Source organism: Schistocerca nitens, chromosome 3 (genome assembly GCF_023898315.1).
Source record: "Schistocerca nitens isolate TAMUIC-IGC-003100 chromosome 3, iqSchNite1.1, whole genome shotgun sequence".
In the NCBI taxonomy this organism is placed as follows: Eukaryota; Metazoa; Arthropoda; class Insecta; order Orthoptera; family Acrididae; genus Schistocerca; species Schistocerca nitens.
This window is the reverse complement of record NC_064616.1, coordinates 771244805-771265579: the sequence shown is the minus strand read 5'-3', so window position 1 is coordinate 771265579 and position 20775 is coordinate 771244805. Positions and strand designations below refer to the sequence as shown.

Here is a 20775-nt window from a genome sequence, read left to right as displayed (position 1 = left end):
AATCCCACAAACCAACCAAAACTTAGATGTATCAGATTACGGCAATTGCCACGCTCCAGGTGATTTCTCTGAAAGGTCATACATTGCTGTGTGTGAAATACAGCACTGACGTGCAGCTGTCACCTAGTTCAAAGGCTCATGCACCGATCTTCGACACTGGGAAAGAGCAGCATTTTTTGTGGAGCGAATCCGAGGCAGACAATAATAAAATAATAAAGGAAGAGAAATTGAAAATGGTATAGTTTTTACTTAACTAATCATGGAATGTGTAACAGAATTTATTGACTCTTCTGGAACATTGTAAGTAATTTCTATGGCATTTCCACAGTGCGTTTCCTCGGCTCGTTGCTGCCACCTGTGTTCATATCTGGAAGGCACTGGCACTAGGGGCTTGACCCGAACTTAGAATTTCACCAGCTACTTATCGGAGGCTCTTCAGGGACATTTTCTGAGGATTGTGGGATAAAGGCCCACTGGTCTGTAGACGTTAGTTACAGACCAATACGTAAATTACGATTCAACTTTACAACTAATCCTGCCGGAAAGACAAACTCGAGACAGAACCGAGCAGTAGTGGATGCAAACTTGAGGATGAAGAGGGAAGTAGGCATCACTATTGCCAGCATTAAGCACCGTTCGTGACTGGAACATATTTGTCTGCGAACACGACACACCGCGCATACCAGTGACACTGCACGGTTGTGTAGACGTGTTTAGTGCGACGCAGATACAACAGCGAAATAAAACGAACTGCAGTTATTCTGTAATAAGTTACCTCTGTTACACCAAAATACTCAGAAAATATCCCTGAAGAAGCTCCGAAATTTTCATGCTAGCCATAATGCGTATTCTTGGCAAACCTAGACAGTGAAATAAATGGGAAACTTATAATAAAATCTACACTCCTGGAAATGGAAAAAAGAACACATTGACACCGGTGTGTCAGACCCACCATACTTGCTCCGGACACTGCGAGAGGGCTGTACAAGCAATAATCACACCCACGGCACAGCGGACACACCAGGAACCGCGGTGTTGGCCGTCGAATGGCGCTAGCTGCACAGCATTTGTGCACCGCCGCCGTCAGTGTCAGCCAGTTTGCCGTGGCATACGGAGCTCCATCGCAGTCTTTAACACTGGTAACATGCCGCGACAGCGTGGACGTGAACCGTATGTGCAGTTGACGGACTTTGAGCGAGGGCGTATAGTGGGCATGCGGGAGGCCGGGTGGACGTACCGCCGAATTGCTCTTCACGTGGGGCGGGAGGTCTCCACAGTACATCGATGTTGTCGCCAGTGGTCGGCGGAAGGTGCACGTGCCCGTCGACCTGGGACCGGACCGCAGCGACGCACGGATGCACGCCAAGACCGTAGGATCCTACGCAGTGCCGTAGGGGACCGCACCGCCACTTCCCAGCAAATTAGGGACACTGTTGCTCCTGGGGTATCGGCGAGGACCATTCGCAACCGTCTCCATGAAGCTGGGCTACGGTCCCGCACACCGTTAGGCCGTCTTCCGCTCACGCCCCAACATCGTGCAGCCCGCCTCCAGTGGTGTCGCGACAGGCGTGAATGGAGGGACGAATGGAGACGTGTCGTCTTCAGCGATGAGAGTCGCTTCTGCCTTGGTGCCAGTGATGGTCGTATGCGTGTTTGGCGCCGTGCAGGTGAGCGCCACAATGAGGACTGCATACGACCGAGGCACACAGGGCCAACACCCGGCATCATGGTGTGGGGTGCGATCTCCTACACTGGCCGTACACCACTGGTGATCGTCGAGGGGACACTGAATAGTGCACGGTACATCCAAACCGTCATCGAACCCATCGTTCTACCATTCCTAGACCGGCAAGGGAACCTGCTGTTCCAACAGGACAATGCACGTCCGCATGTATCCCGTGCCACCCAACGTGCTCTAGAAGGTGTAAGTCAACTACCCTGGCCAGCAAGATCTCCGGATCTGTCCCCCATTGAGCATGTTTGGGACTGGATGAAGCGTCGTCTCACGCGGTCTGCACGTCCAGCACGAACGCTGGTCCAACTGAGGCGCCAGGTGGAAATGGCATGGCAAGCCGTTCCACAGGACTACATCCAGCATCTCTACGATCGTCTCCATGGGAGAATAGCAGCCTGCATTGCTGCGAAAGGTGGATATACACTGTACTAGTGCCGACATTGTGCATGCTCTGTTGCCTGTGTCTATGTGCCTGTGGTTCTGTCAGTGTGATCATGTGATGTATCTGACCCCAGGAATGTGTCAATAAAGTTTCCCCTTCCTGGGACAATGAATTCACGGTGTTCTTATTTCAATTTCCAGGAGTGTATATACTGTGTTTATAGCACGCCTGTGTACATCTTAGTCACAGCTTCTGCATTAGGGCTTTCTGTTCTGTAAGGACCTTCAGAGCGCTAGAAACATTTATTTTTTCTTTGGGAGGGGGGGGGGTATAGTGCATTCTGTATTGCCATTTTCGAAATTGTGATGGAATATATACAGTGTTTCAGAAACACTTTTACAAACTTCGGGTACAGGTTCCTTATACCAAAACAAGGAAAAAATGTGTAGTAGACGTGGGCTCTAAAATGCTTATTTTAAGAGCTATCAGCACTTGTTCAGTGGAAGAGATCTGTTTCATAGTAGCGAAGATGAAAAAGTGCTATGCATTTTTATTTACTAGACGTTTTTCTTAGTCACGTGTAAGGAACCTGCCGCGTGGGGTAGCCGCGAGGACAGAGGCGCCCTGCCGCGGTTCAAATGGTTCAAATGGCTCTGAGCACTATGGGACTTAACTGCTGAGGTCATAAGTCCCCTAGAACTTAGAACTACTTAAACCTAACTAACCTAAGGACATCACACACATCCATGTCCGAGGCAGGATTCGAACCTGCGACCGTAGCGGTCGCGCGGTTCCAGACTGTAGCGCCTAGAACCGCTCGGCCACTCTGGCCGTGCCACAGTTCGCGCGGCTGCCCCGACGGAGGTTAGAGTCCCCCCTCGGGCGTGGGTCTGTGTGTTGTCCACAGCGTAAGTTAGTTTAAGTTCGATTAAGTAGTCCGTAGGCCTAGGGACCGATGACCTCAGCAGTTTGTTCCATAGGAACTTACTACCACTACCACTGTAAGGAACCTGTTCATAAAGTATGTAAAAATATTTTTGAAACGCTCTGTATACGTAACTAGTGACCCTCCCCGTCTTCGCTCCGGTAACAGTAAATATGTATGGCCGGACGACTTTTCTGGCATAGCGGTAGTTTGTTTACTGGCCACTGCCTAAAGTTATGATTACAATTCAGAGGACAAAGTTGGGTACCTGGATATCATGACTTCCATATAACATAAAAGATTTCATTAAACAGGGCACGCAAGGAACTCCCGTCTGACTGCAGCGCCAGTACCTCGCTGTCCACCCGATCGCAGTGGAGTACGGTGCGAGCTATGGCGACTTGCCGAGTGCCCAATTCCAGCGCCAGTCTGCGCGAGCTGCATTTCCTGTGTCACCTTTTTCCGCATTTCCTTTCAAGCTTCTTAAGCAGGAAATCTGTTCTTTCAGTTTAATATCTAATGCATCCGGCGTTGCGGGTCGTTTAAGAAGTAGCTCGCGCTGGCCTGATGTAGCAGTCGGGCGGCCTTACAGCTATATTGAAGAGTCCAAATAATTCTACCATTCACCATCAGATGGCAGTGGCATCATTTTCATAGCGACGGGGGCTTTTAATTAATCGTAGTTCAGTCAATGTGCATGGAATTTTTATAAACTGCACACAAATCTTCCTTGCGAATCAGTCTATCTATTAGGTGAAAGCCGTATCAAAAGCTGTACAGTAGTTCAGGAAATTAGTCCAGAAACTGTAGAGGGAGACTAACATATGTACAGAAGTTAGGTAGGTAGGTAGAGTATTTTCAGATTTTTGTTAAAACTTATACTGTACATGTAACATCAGCTAAATTCGCAGGTCTACTATGTTTCATCTAAATGTATTCTTCTGTAATGATATTTTCCTCCACAACTTCGTAAATTTGAAAAAAAGAGTCCGCTAAAACTCCCTCAAAGGCACGTTTCTGGCATTTTGATAACGCATTGGAGGTCCTTACAGAAGAAATTCCTAATGATGATGAAGCTGTGAATTCGAAATGTGCACTGGCGTAGCAAAATCTCTATGACGTCATTAGAGGGATTTTATTATCAAATTCTCCGAAATTTTGGAATTAGGTTCACTCTGTACATTGTTTTTCTACAACATTTGTGAAATCTCTGCATTTATTTCGCAACAACGGAGACAATGTTGCATATAAAAAGCGTCCCTACCTTTGCTTCAGACGTATCGATAATTGTTGGGAGGCACGTCAACGAAAAGTACCGGTAATGGTCATTATGAAAGCAATCGAGGAAAATGAAAGTCTCGAGGAGAAGGTAAATTTTATATGGACCAAAAACGACGCTGTCATTAAATATATTGGAATAGTTGATGCCTTAGCGGAGGCCGCTGCTCAAACCGGCACTTTGGAAACATCGTATTGCCGTCATCAGACGAAAAAAGGGAAGACGAATGTAAATCAATCGATACGCAATAAAGGGAAGTATTATGGACAAATGCAACCAAACATTTTCTCGAATCCCTGGTTCCGCACAATTCAGTCAAATAAAAGGTTCCATAATTCACATTGAATTAAATCGCAGGTTATTCCCAGCCATCTTCATCAATACATGTTCGACATAATCCTTTTTGTGACTACGATCGAGTAACAGTAGGAGAAATGAATCACATTTTTTTTCCGAATGTAAACTGTATGCAAACATACAAACTGATTTCATACAATAGTTAGTCAGATCTTATCAATCATTGCCAACTATTGCAGTAGTTCTTATTCATCGAAATAATATATTAATTTTAAAAGTAATTACGAAATTTTTAAATAAGTGTAACTTTACTCTGTAAAATCCTAGAAAAATCCTAAAACACTGAGAGTGTTGCAAAATCGTATAGAATAGAACGAATAGCTCGTTATTGAATGGAGGCGGTGGTTTGCGTGTTGCAGTGCTGAGCCTGCGGAACACGCAGGAGGAAGAGCCGCCGGACCCGCAGCTGATGCGGCTGGACAACATGCTGATCGCAGAGGGCGTGGCCGGCCCCGAGAAGGGCGGCGGTGCCGGGGCGGCGGCTAGCGCGTCGGCGGCGGCGTCGGGCGGGCCCGGCCAGCCGGACAACGCCATCGAGCACTCCGACTACCGCGCCAAGCTCGCGCAGATCCGCCAGATCTACCACCAGGAGCTCGAGAAGTACGAGCAGGTAAGACTGCTGCCCGTTTGAAACACACAGACTTCATTTGCGTGATATATTGTGAGGGAGTGTTATAGGACCACTATCGTTCACAGTATGCGGAGAGTTTGAAACTATTTTACAAACATTGGGGACAGGTTCCTTACAGCAAAAACAAAATAAAAGCTCATATAAACATATGTCCGAAAATCCTTCGTTTTTGAGCTATTAATGGAAGTTTACAATTTCGGTGATAGGAATTCATCAAAGCAGAAACTCATAATAAATGCTCGAAATGTCTTCCTCTTGCACCTAAACACACATGCCCTCGTCAAATCATGAACTGTCGATACTTCCTGGCAGATCAAAACTGGACGCGAACTCGGAACCTTTGCCTTTCGCGGGCAAGTGCTCTGCCATCTGAGCTACCCAGGCACCACTCACGACCCATCCTCACAGCTCTACTTCCACCAGTACCTCGTCTTCTACCTTCCAAACTCGTAGGAGAGCTTCTGTGACGTTTGGAAGGTAGGCGACGAGGTGCTGTCGGAAGTAGAGCTGTGACGATGGGTCGTGAGTCGTGCTTGGGTAGCTCAGATGGCAGAATCCTTGCTCGCGAAAGGCAAAAGTCCCGAGTTCGAGTCTCGGCCCGGCACACAGTTTTAATCTGCCAGAAGTTTCATATCAGTGCACACTCCGCTGCAGAGTGAAAATTTCATTTCTGAACTGTCGCTCCGTTTCACATACGCCGTGACGGTTTCGAGGGGTGTCACAGGCTTCCATGGTACGTCGATGAAGAGTTTGTGGGTCTGGGAGGTTTGCTGCATAGACTAATTGTTTAAGGCTTCCCCGTAATAATCCAAAGTACTGAGGCTGAGGGAACGCACAAGCCATGGGTTTCGTCCTCCTCTTCCTATTCATCTGTCATGGCGTATGGTACGTCGATGAAGAGTTTGTGGGTGTGGGAGGTTTGCTGCATAGACTAATTGTTTAAGGCTTCCCCGTAATAATCCAAAGTACTGAGGCTGAGGGAACGCACAAGCCATGGGTTTCGTCGTCCTCTTCCTATTCATCTGTCATGGCGTATACCAGCCAGTGCCTCTCGAATACTGAGACTCACATGAGCTAGATCTCAGCCAAGCATAAACAACATGCTGCTTCTCATTCGCGGGGGCACATCTTCTAGTAGGTCTTTGAGGGTGATCTCAACAAAGTCCCCATAGAGAGCATCTGTAGGACGTGGTGGGAGCACGTATGGCGCTACCAGTCGGTCATCTACAATTCCAGCCCACACATTAATCTTAAACTGATGCGGGTATCTAACATGTACCGTAGCATGAGGATTGGGATCGGCCTGTATGTGTTGCTTGTGGAAATTTGTTGTTCCATCTTATCCAATCGTTGCCTCGTCTGTAAACAAAACTGAAGCGACAAACAACGGATTGTCAGTTTGTACAACAAACCACCGGCAAAAGTTTTCCCGTAGTGGGTGATTAGCAGGCTTAAGCCCCTGCACACGTTATAGATGATACGGTGACACGAGTTGCTCGTGAAGTATCCTCCATGCTGAACTTGGAGATGTGATACATGCCAGGTCTACTTGTCTTGTCTTCGACAGCCCGTAGAACGTGTTCTTGCTGATCCTCCTCGATCCACTGTATGTGATGCTACGGAACCCTGTCTAAACAACGCGACGATGCTTACAAGGGAACCTCCCCATAGCACCCCCTTCAGATTTAGTTATAAGTTTTCACACCGGATAGGCCTTGAAAAACTGAACACAGATCAATCGAGAAAACAGGAAGAAGTTGTGTGGAACTATGAAAAAATAAGCAAAATATACAAACTGAGTAGTCCATGCGCAACATAGGCAATATCAAGGATAATGCGAGCCCAGGAGCGCTGTGGTCCCGTGGTTAGCGTGAGCAGCTGCGGAACGAGAAGTCCTTCCCTCGAGTGAAAAGTTTACATTCTTTATTTTCGCAAAGTTATGATCTGTCCGTTCGTTCATTGACGTCTCTGTTCATTGTAATAAGTTTAGTGTCTGTATTTTGCGACCGCACTGCAAAACCGTGCGATTAGTAGACGAAAGGACGTGCCTCTCCAATTGGAACCGAAAACATTTGATAGCAAGGTCATAGGTCAACCGATTCCTCCAAAGGAAAACACATCTGATATATTCTATACGACACTGGTGGCGGCATGTGCGTCACATGATAGGAATATGTTGTCGACCCACCTAACTTGTATACTTGGCGTCCGCAGCTCGTGGTCGTGCGGTAGCGTTCTCGCTTCCCACGCCCGGGTTCCCGGGTTCGATTCCCGGCGGGGTCGGGGACTTTCTCTGCTTCGTGATCACGGGGTGTTGTGTGCTGTCCTTAGGTTAGTTAGGTTTAAGTAGTTCTAAGTTCTGGGGGACTGATGACCATGGATGTTAAGTCCCATAGTGCTCAGAGCCATTTGAACAATTTTTTTTGTACACTTGGCGAATTGGTAAAAAGATTCTTCTACCTTGCCCGATTTAGGTTTTCTTGTGGATGTGAAATCACTCCGAAAAAAGTGATGAAAATATAAGTTTGTCACATAAACTGAAAATAAAAAATTGAACTTTTCACTCGAGGGAAGTCTTGAACCCTGGACCTCTCGTTCCGCAGTTGCTCACGCTAACCACGGAACCACGGCGCTCCTGAGTTCAGACGCTCCTCGATATTGCCTATGTTGCACATGGACTACTCGGTTTGTATATTTTGCTTATTTTTTCATAGTTCCACATAACTTCTTCCTGTTTTCTCGATTGATGTGTGTTCAGTTTTTCGAGGCCTATCCAGTGTGCCAACGTATAACTAAATCTGAGGGGGGTGCGATGGGGAGGTTCCCTTGTTGGCAGCAAAGGTTGGATGACCCTGCAGTATTCGGTCTGGAAACGTCGTGTGAGACAGGTGTGGAGCCTCGTTCCTGTTACCGTTCGCGCGGCCGTGTATAAAAAATGATGTACGCGTGCTCACGAAATGAATAGCCTGACATGTGTCAAACGGAGCATTTGACGAATTACGAATGTAAACAATTCCCCCTGGTAACGAAACGCCGACTAGGGTACAATGAGTTTAACGGATGCATAGATAAGTGAAGTTGTTGAGATGTACCTGGAAAGCCGTTGAACGTCAACTTTTATCAATAACTCAAAAACGGAGGATTCTCTTACATTTGTTTATATGAACTTACTTCATCCTTTGGTGTAATTATACTGTAACAAAAGTTTACAAAAGTGTTGTTGAAAAACCCTGTACAGTGTGTTTCAGGTAAGATTTTTTTCTGTAAATACAAAGTAAGTGGAAGGAATATTGTTTAGGTATGTAAAAGTAAGAAACGTTGTTCTTTCTGCAAAGCGGTGAATATAGTTTATTTATATATTTTCCAGGGTGTGACGGCAACGATCTATACTTTTTAAATAACAATTTTCTTCTATCGTGTATATGAGCTATTCAAAGCAACTGTGTGCAAATCAATTCAAATCGGGTTTTTTAGAAATTTAGATAGGAAGCTGGAACCGCCGGCCGCGGTGGTCTCGCGGTCCGGAACCGTGCGACTGCTACGGTCGCAGGTTCGAATCCTGCCTCGGGTATGGATGTGTGTGATGTCCTTAGGTTAGTTAGGTTTAAGTAGTTCTAAGTTCTAGGGGACTGATGACCACAGCAGTTGAGTCCCATAGTGCTCAGAGCCATTTGAACCATTTTTTTGAAGCTGGAACCGTTCAGGATTTCCGTGGTGGAGGCAAGATGTACATATTTGCATATGTTCAGAGGGATGTTCTGGTGGCATGTTCATTTAAGTGAGGTGTTCAAACGAGTGCCCATTTTGCTGTATGCACAGCCAATGCGTCCTCTAAACGACCTGCGGACAAAATGAAACATCATTGACGTCACGGAACGACTATTCCTCGATGCGGTGCTGGAAGTCAACCGAGGTTGTAGATTTGCTTGTGTTTTTGTACGTTCCGTCCTGCCTTCCTGCCTTGTATACGGCAGTGCAAGAATACATTCTACATTCTAACAGAACAGGACTACAAAAAGCACATCGAGGAAGTTTGTAGCTCCATGACACTAGCAACATTACATCTCGTACGCATGTCGTTTAGAAGGCGTGTTGATTATGCATTCGGGAAATGGGTACTTGTCTGACCACATCACTTAAATGAAAATTCTGCCATCACAACACCCACAGACACAATTTCGTACACAGCCAATTTACGTATAGCATGTGCATACACCCTAAAACTTTGAACGTTTCTCACTAACTAGAACATACGGAAATTTGATTTGAATTGATTTGTACACAGTTGGTTTAAATGCATCAGCTATCAAACAGAAGAAAATGACGTTCCATTTAAACAATTGCAACTCGTTGCTGTAACTCTCTGGAAAATAAATAAAGTACGTCCATAACTCCGCAGAAACAGTAACGTTTCTCACGTTTACCTATTTCTATAAATATTCCTTTCACTTATTTTGTATTTTACAGAGGTAAACGCCTTACCTGAAACACTTTGTATATAAATGAATTAATGGGTACCGTCGGAAGCTCCAGGGGGCTGTTCGCGGATGATGCTTCTGTGCACGGAGAAATCGAAATGCTAGAAAATTGTAGCGAAATTCAGGAAAGACCCGCAGAGGGTCGACGCTTAGTTCAGAGCTTGGTAGTTGACTTTAAACAAAACAAATGTAAGACTGTTAGTGGCGTTACAATCAGAAACCTCTCGTAGACCGTGGTTTGACTGTATGAAGCTAAGTAAACATCATGTGACGTTCCTCATTCTTAAGAGTCCGTAACACGTACGCTACTCTGCGTGTTTACATAGAATAAAAATTCTAATATCTATGAAGTGTGACCAGGTTCAAACTGACAAGACCGATCTGAAGCACTGTCATGCCCAAAGTACAAGGAAGCGCAAGAAGTACTGCACAGCAAATTGGTTGCAAGGGATTTCTCCCTCCTCCCAGTGTTACCTCCTTAATCTACAGATTCGATATGAATAAGTACAATTTGATAGCGACAATAGTCCTGGGTGCATTACATGTTCTCACCTCTCGCCGTATGAGGCTGCGCCCAACACTGTCGGACATGATCGTTTTAGTGGTCGAGCTGTTATGGTTTGGGAAGGCGTAACTGATCTCCAAATCTGTGAACATAGAACATTCACAGGCCAATGTTCTGACGCTGTGCTCCTTCTCCATGTGCGTCCTTTCAAGGGTGCATTCGACTCTGACTTCATATATATATATACAGGGTGTTTCAAAAATGACCGGTATATTTGAAACGGCAATAAAAACTAAACGAGCAGCGATAGAAATACACCGTTTGTTGCAATATGCTTGGGACAACAGTACATTTTCAGGCAGACAAACTTTCGAAATTACAGTAGTTACAATTTTCAACAACAGATGGCGCTGTGGTCTGGGAAACACTATAGTACGATATTTTCCACATATCCATCATGCGTAGCAATAATATGGCGTAGTCACTGAATGAAATTACCCGATACCTTTGACAACGTGTCTGGCGGAATGGCTTCACATGCAGATGAGATGTACTGCTTCAGCTGTTCAATTGTTTCTGGATTCTGGCGGTACACCTGGTCTTTCAAGTGTCCCCACAGAAAGAACTCACAGGGGTTCATTTCTGGCGAATAGGGAGGCCAATCCACGCCGCCTCCTGTATGTTTCGGATAGCCCAAAGCAATCACACGATCATCGAAATATTCATTCTTGAAATTAAAGACGTCGGCCGTGCGATGTGGCCGGGCACCATCTTGCATAAACCACGAGGTGTTCGCAGTGTCGTCTAAGGCAGTTTGTACCGCCACAAATTCACGAAGAATGTCCAGATCGCGTGATGCAGTAATCGTTTCGGATCTGAAAAATGGGCCAATGATTCCTTTGGAAGACATGGCGGCCCAGACCAGTACTTTTTGAGGATGCAGGGACGATGGGACTGCAACATAGGGCTTTTCGGTTCCCCATATGCGCCAGTTCTGTTTATTGACGAAGCCGTCCAGGTAAAAATAAGCTTCGTCAGTAAACCAAATGCTGCCCACATGCATATCGCCGTCATCAATCCTGTGCACTATATCGTTAGCGAATGTCTCTCGTGCAGCAATGGTAGCGGCACTGAGGGGTTGCCGCGTTTGAATTTTGTATTGATAGAGGTGTAAACTCTGGCGCATGAGACGATACGTGGACGTTGGCGTCATTTGGACCGCAGCTGCAACACGGCGAACGGAAACCCGAGGCCGCTGTTGGATCACCTGCTGCACTAGCTGCGCGTTGCCCTCTGTGGTTGCCGTACGCGGTCGCCCTACCTTTCCAGCACGTTCATCCGTCACGTTCCCAGTCCGTTGAAATTTTTCAAACAGATCCTTTATTGTATCGCTTTTCGGTCCTTTGGTGACATTAAACCTCCGTTGAAAATTGTCTTGTTGCAACAACACTGTGTTCTAGGCGGTGGAATTCCAACACCAGAAAAATCCTCTGTTCTAAGGAATAAACCATGTTGTCTACAGCACACTTGCACGTTGTGAACAGCACACGCTTACAACAGAAAGACGACGTACAGAATGGCGCACCCACAGACTGCGTTGTCGTCTATATCTTTCACATCACTTGCAGCGCCATCTGTTGTTGAAAATTGTAACTACTGTAATTTCGAAAGTTTGTCCGCCTGAAAATGTACTGTTGTCCCAAGCATATTGCAACAAACGGTGTATTTCTATCGCTGCTCGTTTAGTTTTTATTGCCGTTTCAAATATACCGGTCATTTTTGAAACACCCTGTATAATATATATATGACAGTGCACGGCCGTATCGAACAGCGTAGGTAGAGCAGCTCTTGGAACGATAGGATATTCGGCGAATGGACTGGCGCTTGACTTAAAATCCCATCGAGCACATGTGGGGGACGCGCTGAGGAGAAGTGTTGCAGCACTTCCACATGCGCCAATGTCCATCCAGCAGTTGACAACTGCGCTGGTGGTGGAGTGGAATGCCCTATCACAAGAACTCCTTATGAGCCTTGTGGCCAGGATCGGACCAGGTAGACCATGCACTGCCGACCATGGTCTTCACACAGCCTATTGCGAACCACGTCCCGGTTTTTGTAATATTCAGGGGACTATCATGTACTACGGTGACTTCGGTGTACTCGTAATTACTGTCTTCGAATAAAAGTGTCATTTCTCTTCGTCTCGTAGCGCATTTCCTTTAGTTACTTTCAGTTACAGTTCTTTCTATGTGTGGTCTAAGTTTCATCGAGTCATATCGCTTGCCAGTGACACATCATGCGAAAGTTACTTTCGTCCTTAAGGTCTGCATAACAGTTTATTTATTCTGTCAGTTTTCAGTGAAACAGCGTTTGTGTTAAGCCTGTTTAGTGATAACTATTGCTGGTTGTATGGTGGACGTTGGCTAACCCCAAAATTTATTAAAAATTGTAACGTGTTGCGTATAAATAGGTGTTACTGCCTATTATTGGTTGATTACACAGTTGCCCAATCGATCACTTAAAGCAGTCATATCAATCAATTATCTGGAAGTATGTGTACGGAGCGATTTGAAGTGCAACGACTACATAAAACTAATCGCAGTGAGGGCATATGCCAAACTGATTGTTTGGAAAAGTCTTCAGGAAATTTATTCCACACACAAAGGAGGGAGGGAGCTTACAGAACGCCCGTACGATCGATACTCGAATACGCTGAGGTGACAAGTCATGGAATAGCGATGTGCACATTTACAGATGGCTGTAGTATCATGTACATAAGGTATAAAAGGGCGGTGCATTGGCGGAGTTGTAGTTTTTACTCAGGTGATTCATGTGATTGTGGTCGCACGACGGGTGTTAACAGACTTTAAATGCAGAATGGCAGTTCAGGTAGACGCAGGGGCATTCCAGTTCGGAAATAGTTTGGGAATTCAATGTTCCGAGATCCACAGTGCGAAGAGTGTGTGAATAACACCAAAGTTCAAGCATTACCTGTTACCACGAACGACTTCCTTCACTTAACGACCGAGAGCAACTGCGTTTGTGTATAGTTGTCAGTACTAAGAGACAAGCAACACCGCGTGAAATAACCGCAGAAATCAATGTGGGACACACGACGGACGTATCCGCTGGGACAGCGCGGCGAAATGTGGCATTAATGGGCTATTGCAGCAGACGACCGACGCGAATGCCTTTACTAGCAGCACCACATCACCTGCAACGCCTCTCCTGGGCTCGTGACCATTTCGGTTGGACCCTAGACGACTGGAAAACCGTGATCTGGTCAGATGAGTCACGATTTCAGTTACTAAGAACTGATGATAGGGTTTGAGTGTGGTGCAGATTCCACGAAGCTATGGACCCAAGTTGTCGAGAAGGCACTGTGCAAGCTGATGGTGCCTCCATACTGGTGTGGGCTGTGTTTACATGGAATGGACTGGGTTCTCTGGTCCAACTGAACCGATCATTGACTAGAAATGATAGTGTTTGGCTGCTTGGAGACCATTTGCAGCCATTCGTACACTTCATGGTCCCAAACAACGATAGATTTTTTTATATATGACAATGCACCATGTCAGTGAGCCACAATTGTTCGCGATTGGTTTGAAAAACGTTCTGGACAGTTTGAGCAAATGGCTTGGCCACCCAGATCGCCCGACATGAATCCCATGGAAAATTTGTGGAACAAAGAGAAGGCAGTTAGTGCACAAAATACTGTACCGGCACCACGTTCGCAATTATGGACGGCAATAGTGACGGCATAGCTCAATATTTCTGCCGGGGATGTCCAGCGACATGTTGAGTCCATGACTCGTCGAGTTGCTACAAAAGGATGTTCAAATGGCTCTGAGCACTATGGGACTTAACAGCTGAGGTCATCAGTCCCCTAAACTTCGAACTACTTAAACCTAATTAACCTAAGGACATCAAACACGTCCATGCCGTGGCTCGATTCGAACCTGCGACCGTAGCAGTCGCGCGGTTTCGGGCTGAAGCGCCTAGAACCGCTCGGTCACCGCGGCCGGCACAAAAGTAGGTCCGACACAATATTAGGTGGTACCCCATGACTTCTGTCGCCTCAGTTATTCGTCAGTCTGGGACTCCTACCAGAAAGGATAGATAGATGAAACAGAGAACATCCAAATTAGAGCAACGCGCTTCATCACTAGTTCGTTTAGTAAGCGCGAATGCGTCATGGAAGTGGTCAGTCAACTCCAGTTGCACACGCTACAGGAGAAGCTTTGTGCATGACGATGTAATTTACTGTTAAAAATTCCAAGATCGTACGGTCCTAGAAGAGTCAGTTAATATACGTATATAACAGGAAAAGTCCCGGAAGACAAACTTAGAGAGCTTCCAGCTCACACAGCAGCTTGTCAACAGTCGTTCTTCCCGCAGACCATTTGCGACTGGAACAAGAAAGCGGGGAAGTAACTGTCGTACACGAATTACTCTCTACCACGCACCATAAGCTAGCTGTATATGAAGAATATTGATTAAATATCAGTCACACTCGGATTACTATTATCGATGTCGATTACTGTGATTACTTCCATTCAAACCAGTAGAACAGTTAGGATTACGCTCAATGCGGCTGCAGTTGCTCAGTCAGTACGTGTTTCCCACATTTTCTACGAGACTGTTAGTAAGTGCTGTGGCAATGTTGTCTCATGCCTCCTCAATGCAATATTTAGATCGAAATGCTGGAATGCTCTGGGCAAGACACATCCTGAGATATTTCCGCGTATGTACTGAGGGGTTTAGATCCGGAGGATTGCTGGCCATTCAGTTCCAAGCGTATCAACAGTGCGCGTAGTTTTGAGGGGAGGATGAAGTCAGAAGCGCTTGCGCCACCAACAGTTTAAGCATACTCCACCTCTATCCCCACCGACAGAGGTGGTGCAGTCGTAACGCTCTGGACTCCTATTCTGGAGGACGGCGGTTCTAATTCCAGTAGGTTTTCTGTGGTTTCACTAAACAGCTTAAGGCAAATACACGAATGGTCCATTGGAAAAGGACACGGCTGATTTCCTCCCCCAATTCGCGCTTGTTCTCAGTCTGTAATAACCTTGTGGCCGACGGTGAGTTAAACCCTTATCTTCTTTCCTTTATTCATCTCGGGCCAAGCCCGGTCCGAAATGACGGACTTCTTAACGAATTCATGCTCTAGTGCTTTTGTATTGATCATGATACTACCCTAGTTCAAGAGTCCATCTCCACCAGTTCTGTTTTGGGCAGGGCAATATGTTTCTTGTGTTCCCCTCACCGACTGTTATTCAGAGTTATTCGTTACATTGAACCGGGGATCATTGGCGCTAATGGATTTCAAGTTTGCAGTTACACTCATTCATTGTGGAACGATCCTGGTGGGCTCCTGAGGGAAATAAGATACCCCCAAGCACTATGAAGGGAAAAGCAATTTGTGCAAAGAGGTAGTGGACTTTTCCCTTTACGCCAACTAGACTAATTAGCGGCCTTGCCTGCCTATACAGCTTCCACTACCGTCTTGATGCTGTTTTCATCGCGGTAACGATAACACGGCGGTACTGATAATGCTCTCAAGTCTAGAAACAGTTATTCTACAACTAAAGCTGCTTGGATAAGGCCATATAGCTATTCTCCGGCAGGGCTGTTTACCGTACACAGCAACAGTGCATCAAAAAAGTCGCTTTCACCTTTGAAAGGCTCCTGGATCGTGATCAGTAGATAAATTGCAGCAGAATTTTCGCGAAAAGTTTGCTCAGATGACGATGTTGTCCTGTTAGGGATACAGCTGTTCATCATTTTCCCCATTCACTCACAAGCAGAGTTTTCCTGTGGATATCTGATGGTCAGATATTTGAGAGTATCAGAAAATGACAGACTCGAGTTAAACACAAACCTGACGAGTGTGATTACTTTCCAACTATTCTGGCGAACAAAATTCTGCAACGGAAAAAGCAAAATCAAGGGAATTTTAAGCTTATTAATGAGGTTAACTCGTGATTCTTGTTTCCTTACGATATTGGAAGATTGCGTGCGGTACGGTAATGTTCTGTGTAGTGTCTCCCAGTTAATTTCAGGTCTCATTGTACCGGTTGAGCATAAAGTCTTTCCCTGGTTACCAAAAATTGTTTCTAAGGAACTGTAAAGTTCGTTGCAAGTGGTAGCTTATCTCATAAAATGTTTCATGTACACTTCCACATGTGCTCAATATGTTCTCCGTAGAACATCTAGTCTGTACTCAATTTCTCTACATGTCTTTGCCAATAATCTTCGTCACCGCCTCTACAACATTTCGTATTCGTGTCGTTAAGTTTGCACAACGGGAACTGGTGAAGTGAACACTTTATCCTCATAAAAAATGATGAGGGTCTCTCTCTGATGAACGTGGTGAATATAATATTGGATCGTTTCTGCCATTCAATCTGTTCTGAAAGGTTTCATCCAAGAACTGGCCTACAAATAACCGCCAGTGTGCCAGTGGACCATTGCTTGAAAACACTACCCATGGTTGAAATTCCTGCAACTGAGAAATCAGATGCTATCAGAGCACTTTTGGAAGTGTATCCATAAAAACTTCATGAATTAGCATCTGCGACATGCTTTAGAAATAAATTATTACTGTCATGCATCAGGCCACACTGAGAAAAAATTGGATGTTTGGAAGGAATTTGAAACGTATGAAGAGAAGTAGAATCCTTACAGCTACGTCTCAATGGGCAACCGCCCTACATAAAAAGAACATATTAGCGGAAAATCCAGTTGTAGTGAAACTAGACAATGCTCTGAATTTTGGAGTAGTAGTAGTGTCGGATGTTTACAGTATAATGGAAAAAAATAAACCTAGAGTGAGAAAAGTAGCAGCTTTCGTTTTTACGTTGTACGCCTAACATTGCCTGAATACATTAAAAGCGTGATTTATCTGTTTCAAAGTATGATCCTATGAGGTACTGACACTATCATATGTTCAGATACACAACATATGCATGTAGAGACAGAGCAACGGATGAAATGGTTCAAATGGCTCTGAGCACTATGGGACTTAACATCCATGGTCATCAGTCCCCTAGAACTTAGAACTACTTAAACCTAACTAACCTAAGGACATCGCACAACACCCAGTCATCACGAGGCAGAGAAAATCCCTGACCCCGCCGGGAATCGAACCCGGGAACTCGGGCGTGGGAAGCGAGAACGCTACCGCACGACCACGAGCTGCGGACAAGCAACGGATGAAGAATGTAAATCAGTCAGTACAGGGATGCAGTTTTTCACTAATTTTTCTGGCGAGTTACCGAAGGCGTCATCCTCACAGAGAACATACGTCTGCTGATCAGAGGGTAATGGATCCACCTCGGCACTGCAAACGGGCCGATATCTCAGTGCAAAAACGGTAATGACTTGTACTCTAGTGACCACTTACAATAGGGGGTTGACTTTGACTACCTGAAAGAAATACTGAGGGAGAGGGCGCAATGGTAAGACACTGAACTCTTATTTGGTAGGACGGCAATTCAAATCCCCGTCCGACCATTCAAATTTAGGTATTTCGTAGTTTTCCTAAATCGCTTAAGGCAAATGCTGGAACGGTTCCTTTAAAAAGGACACAGCGGATTTCCTTCCCCACAGTCCATCATGCTTCCGAATTTGAGCTTGTGCTCCTTCACTAATCATATCGTCGGCGACAGGACGACAAACACTGATCTTCCCTCTAATCCTGTGAGGGGAACGCCTAGACGAATGTTTGTCAGGAACAACTGGATTCTTTGAGACGACCCAGCTGTATTTGATCACAGAGACAGTGTCCAGACCGAGCGAGGTGGCGCAGTGGTAGCACACTGGACTCGCATTCGGGAGGACGACGGTTCAATCCCGTCTCCAGCCATCCTGATTTAGGTTTTCCGTGATTTCCCTAAATCGTTTCAGGCAAATGCCGGGATGGTTCCTTTGAAAGGGCACGGCCGATTTCCTTCCCAATCCTTCCCTATCCCGAGCTTGCGCTCCGTCTCTAATGACCTCGTTGTCGACGGGACGTTAAACACTAACCACCACCACAGTGTCCAGAACATGGCGAAACAACTGGCAACGTAATCCAACAAGTCACTGAAGCATCTGTCTCAAGATGGTAGGGTTAGCGTATCGGAAAACTTGTCCATGTGGAGTAGGGAATGCTACGCGGAAGGAAGACAGCCGTGCGGGTCCGCCGAATATTAAATGTAGCCGATGAACAGAAAATACGACAGAATTTCAAAATGAAAGAGCTTGCCATTAGAGAAAAGCCCAAGAAACTATCTTGGAAATAATTCTTGGCTTTCTTAAACCGTTCCAAACCAACTACTCAAATCTGGGCGTCAGTTTGGAGGATTTCTGTCAAGGGCAGTGTACCTTCTCTTAAGGCGCAACTGGCGAACGTTACCTTGGGGCAACTTCACACGAGCCGACCGGGCGAAGAGAAGCGGCTCCTTTGTCGCCACGCCGCGCCACCGTGTTTCGCCTCCGTCATGGAAACTGCCTCTCTTTCAGTTCTCTTAAGGTATGTCTAAACGATGCCTCTTTCCTCGCGCGTAATCGTAGACGCACGGGAATAAAAGGGCATGCACAAAAATTTGTGGAAAGAACGTATGGTACGCATGGACGTTTTCTTGTCCACACGTTGCCACACAGCATAAGCAGTGGGCTATGGACCCCCTTCTTTGCTTGGGCGCTTTTCTACGTTTATTGTAATGAAAAGAAGAGAGAAAAAGGTAAAAAAAAGGTAACGCAAAAGTGACTGTAGGTAAAGAAGTATCTGAATAACAGAGATACAATAAATACAAAGTGACAACAACGTTTTGTTTGCAAATTTCAGTTAGAGATTACACCGAGCTTTTAGGTTTTCTGCATGGGGAACTGCAGCGATATGGCTGGCAATAACATTTCGTTAGCTAGTAATCGGCGACTTACATACCAGTTTGAACTACATCTTTCACATTTCAAAACAAAGCGTTTCTGTGATTATGCCTGAAACAGAGAAACACTTCATGGAGTTTCTTGGTCGTCATGTGAAGATAAATTAACTTTCAAAGACTTATTTGTATTTTATTTTGTAACTAAGTTGTTCATGCAACTTTAATCGTGAAAGATTAGGCTATAAGCAGATTAACATCCTCAGACTCGACAAATTTGGGAAATTAGTCTTCACTGTCCTTCATTTAGATTTCTAGTTGTTTGTTGAGGAGCTGAACATTTCCCATCATTTCTTTTGTTCATATGTTGGGCTCCTCAGCTGTTGTGATATTAAGTCGCCATAGCATGAATATTCTTCCGCAGTTTTTCATAAATTTCTGGCTTATTCTTCTCTGTTTTCCCACTTTGAAACTTACGGTGTCTTATTCTTTACAAAAGTGATAGAAAACTTTTTGTCTAATACTTGACGCTCGTGGCATCACATCTGATTTTTGGTTCAAATATTCTTTAGAAGCGCATTCCATATGACTTTTTCTTGTTTGTAGGGGTAATCATCTTTAAATTTAAGCGTGCTTCCTTTGGAATCAACAGACATTATTGCAAATAATTGCTTCTCAGTATATACTCAACACACTACACAATCACACACTCGTGCGCCCCGGCTGCCTGACATCTGCTAAAAAGCTCAAAGATTTTCACCGATGGTGAGAAGCAAAGCGTTTCATGCCTGCGGCCTCCATTCCCAGGAAATTACACATGCACAAATGTGCATTCGTTGGCATGTTCCGTTGTTGGAAATTTCTGAGCGTCCGCAAAGTTGAACACAAAAAGAAGAAATCGTGTGGATGAATTTTTACTGAATAGGAAATTCAAAAACAGATATCTTATAAGCAAATCTTGGGTGCCACGGTTTCTAGAAGGAATAATAGTTACAGGCTTACTTAAAAGGCAGTTAATTTACCCAACTGTCTGGCTGCTACAAATGTATACACGTACGTTTCATTAAGCTAGCTGTCGGTAGGTCGCTTTATTACAACAAAATAGTTTTTTTTCCATAGTGTTCCTGGCCATGTACACCGAACAGCCAAATAAACTGGTACACCTGCCTAAAATCATGTAGGGGCCCCGCGAGCACGCAGAAGTGCCGAAACACGACTTGGCATGGACTCGACTAATGTCTGTAGTAGTGCCTGAGGGAAATGACACCATGAATCCTGCAGGGCTGTCCATTAATCCGTAAGAGTACAAAGGGGTGGAGATCTCTTCTGGACAGCACTTTCCAAGGAATCCCAGATATGCTCAATAATGTTCATGTCTTGGGAGTTTGATGGCCAGCGGAAGTGTTTAAACTCGGGAGAGTATTCCTAGGGCCACTCTGTAACAATTCTGGACGTGTGGGGTATCGTATTGTCCTGCTGGAATTGCCCAAGTCCGTCGGAATGCACAGTGGACATGAATGGATGTAGGTGATCAGACAGGACGCTCATGTACGCTTCACCTGTCAGAGTCGTATTTAGACGTAACAGTGGTCCCATATCACTCCATCTGCACACGC

At 45.4% G+C, this 20775-nt stretch overlaps 1 protein-coding gene across 4 annotated transcripts in view; it reads left to right on the top strand.

Annotated features, from left to right (window-relative positions):
• The window catches only part of LOC126248772 (homeobox protein extradenticle), a 393886-nt gene that overhangs the window by 194916 nt on the left and 178195 nt on the right, over window positions 1-20775 (top strand). For all 4 annotated transcript variants that reach the window (XM_049950135.1, XM_049950134.1, XM_049950136.1 and 1 more), the window contains exon 3: window positions 5038-5288. In XM_049950135.1, coding sequence (XP_049806092.1) covers window positions 5038-5288 — 251 coding nt within the window. The remainder of the gene's footprint in view (window positions 1-5037; window positions 5289-20775) is intronic.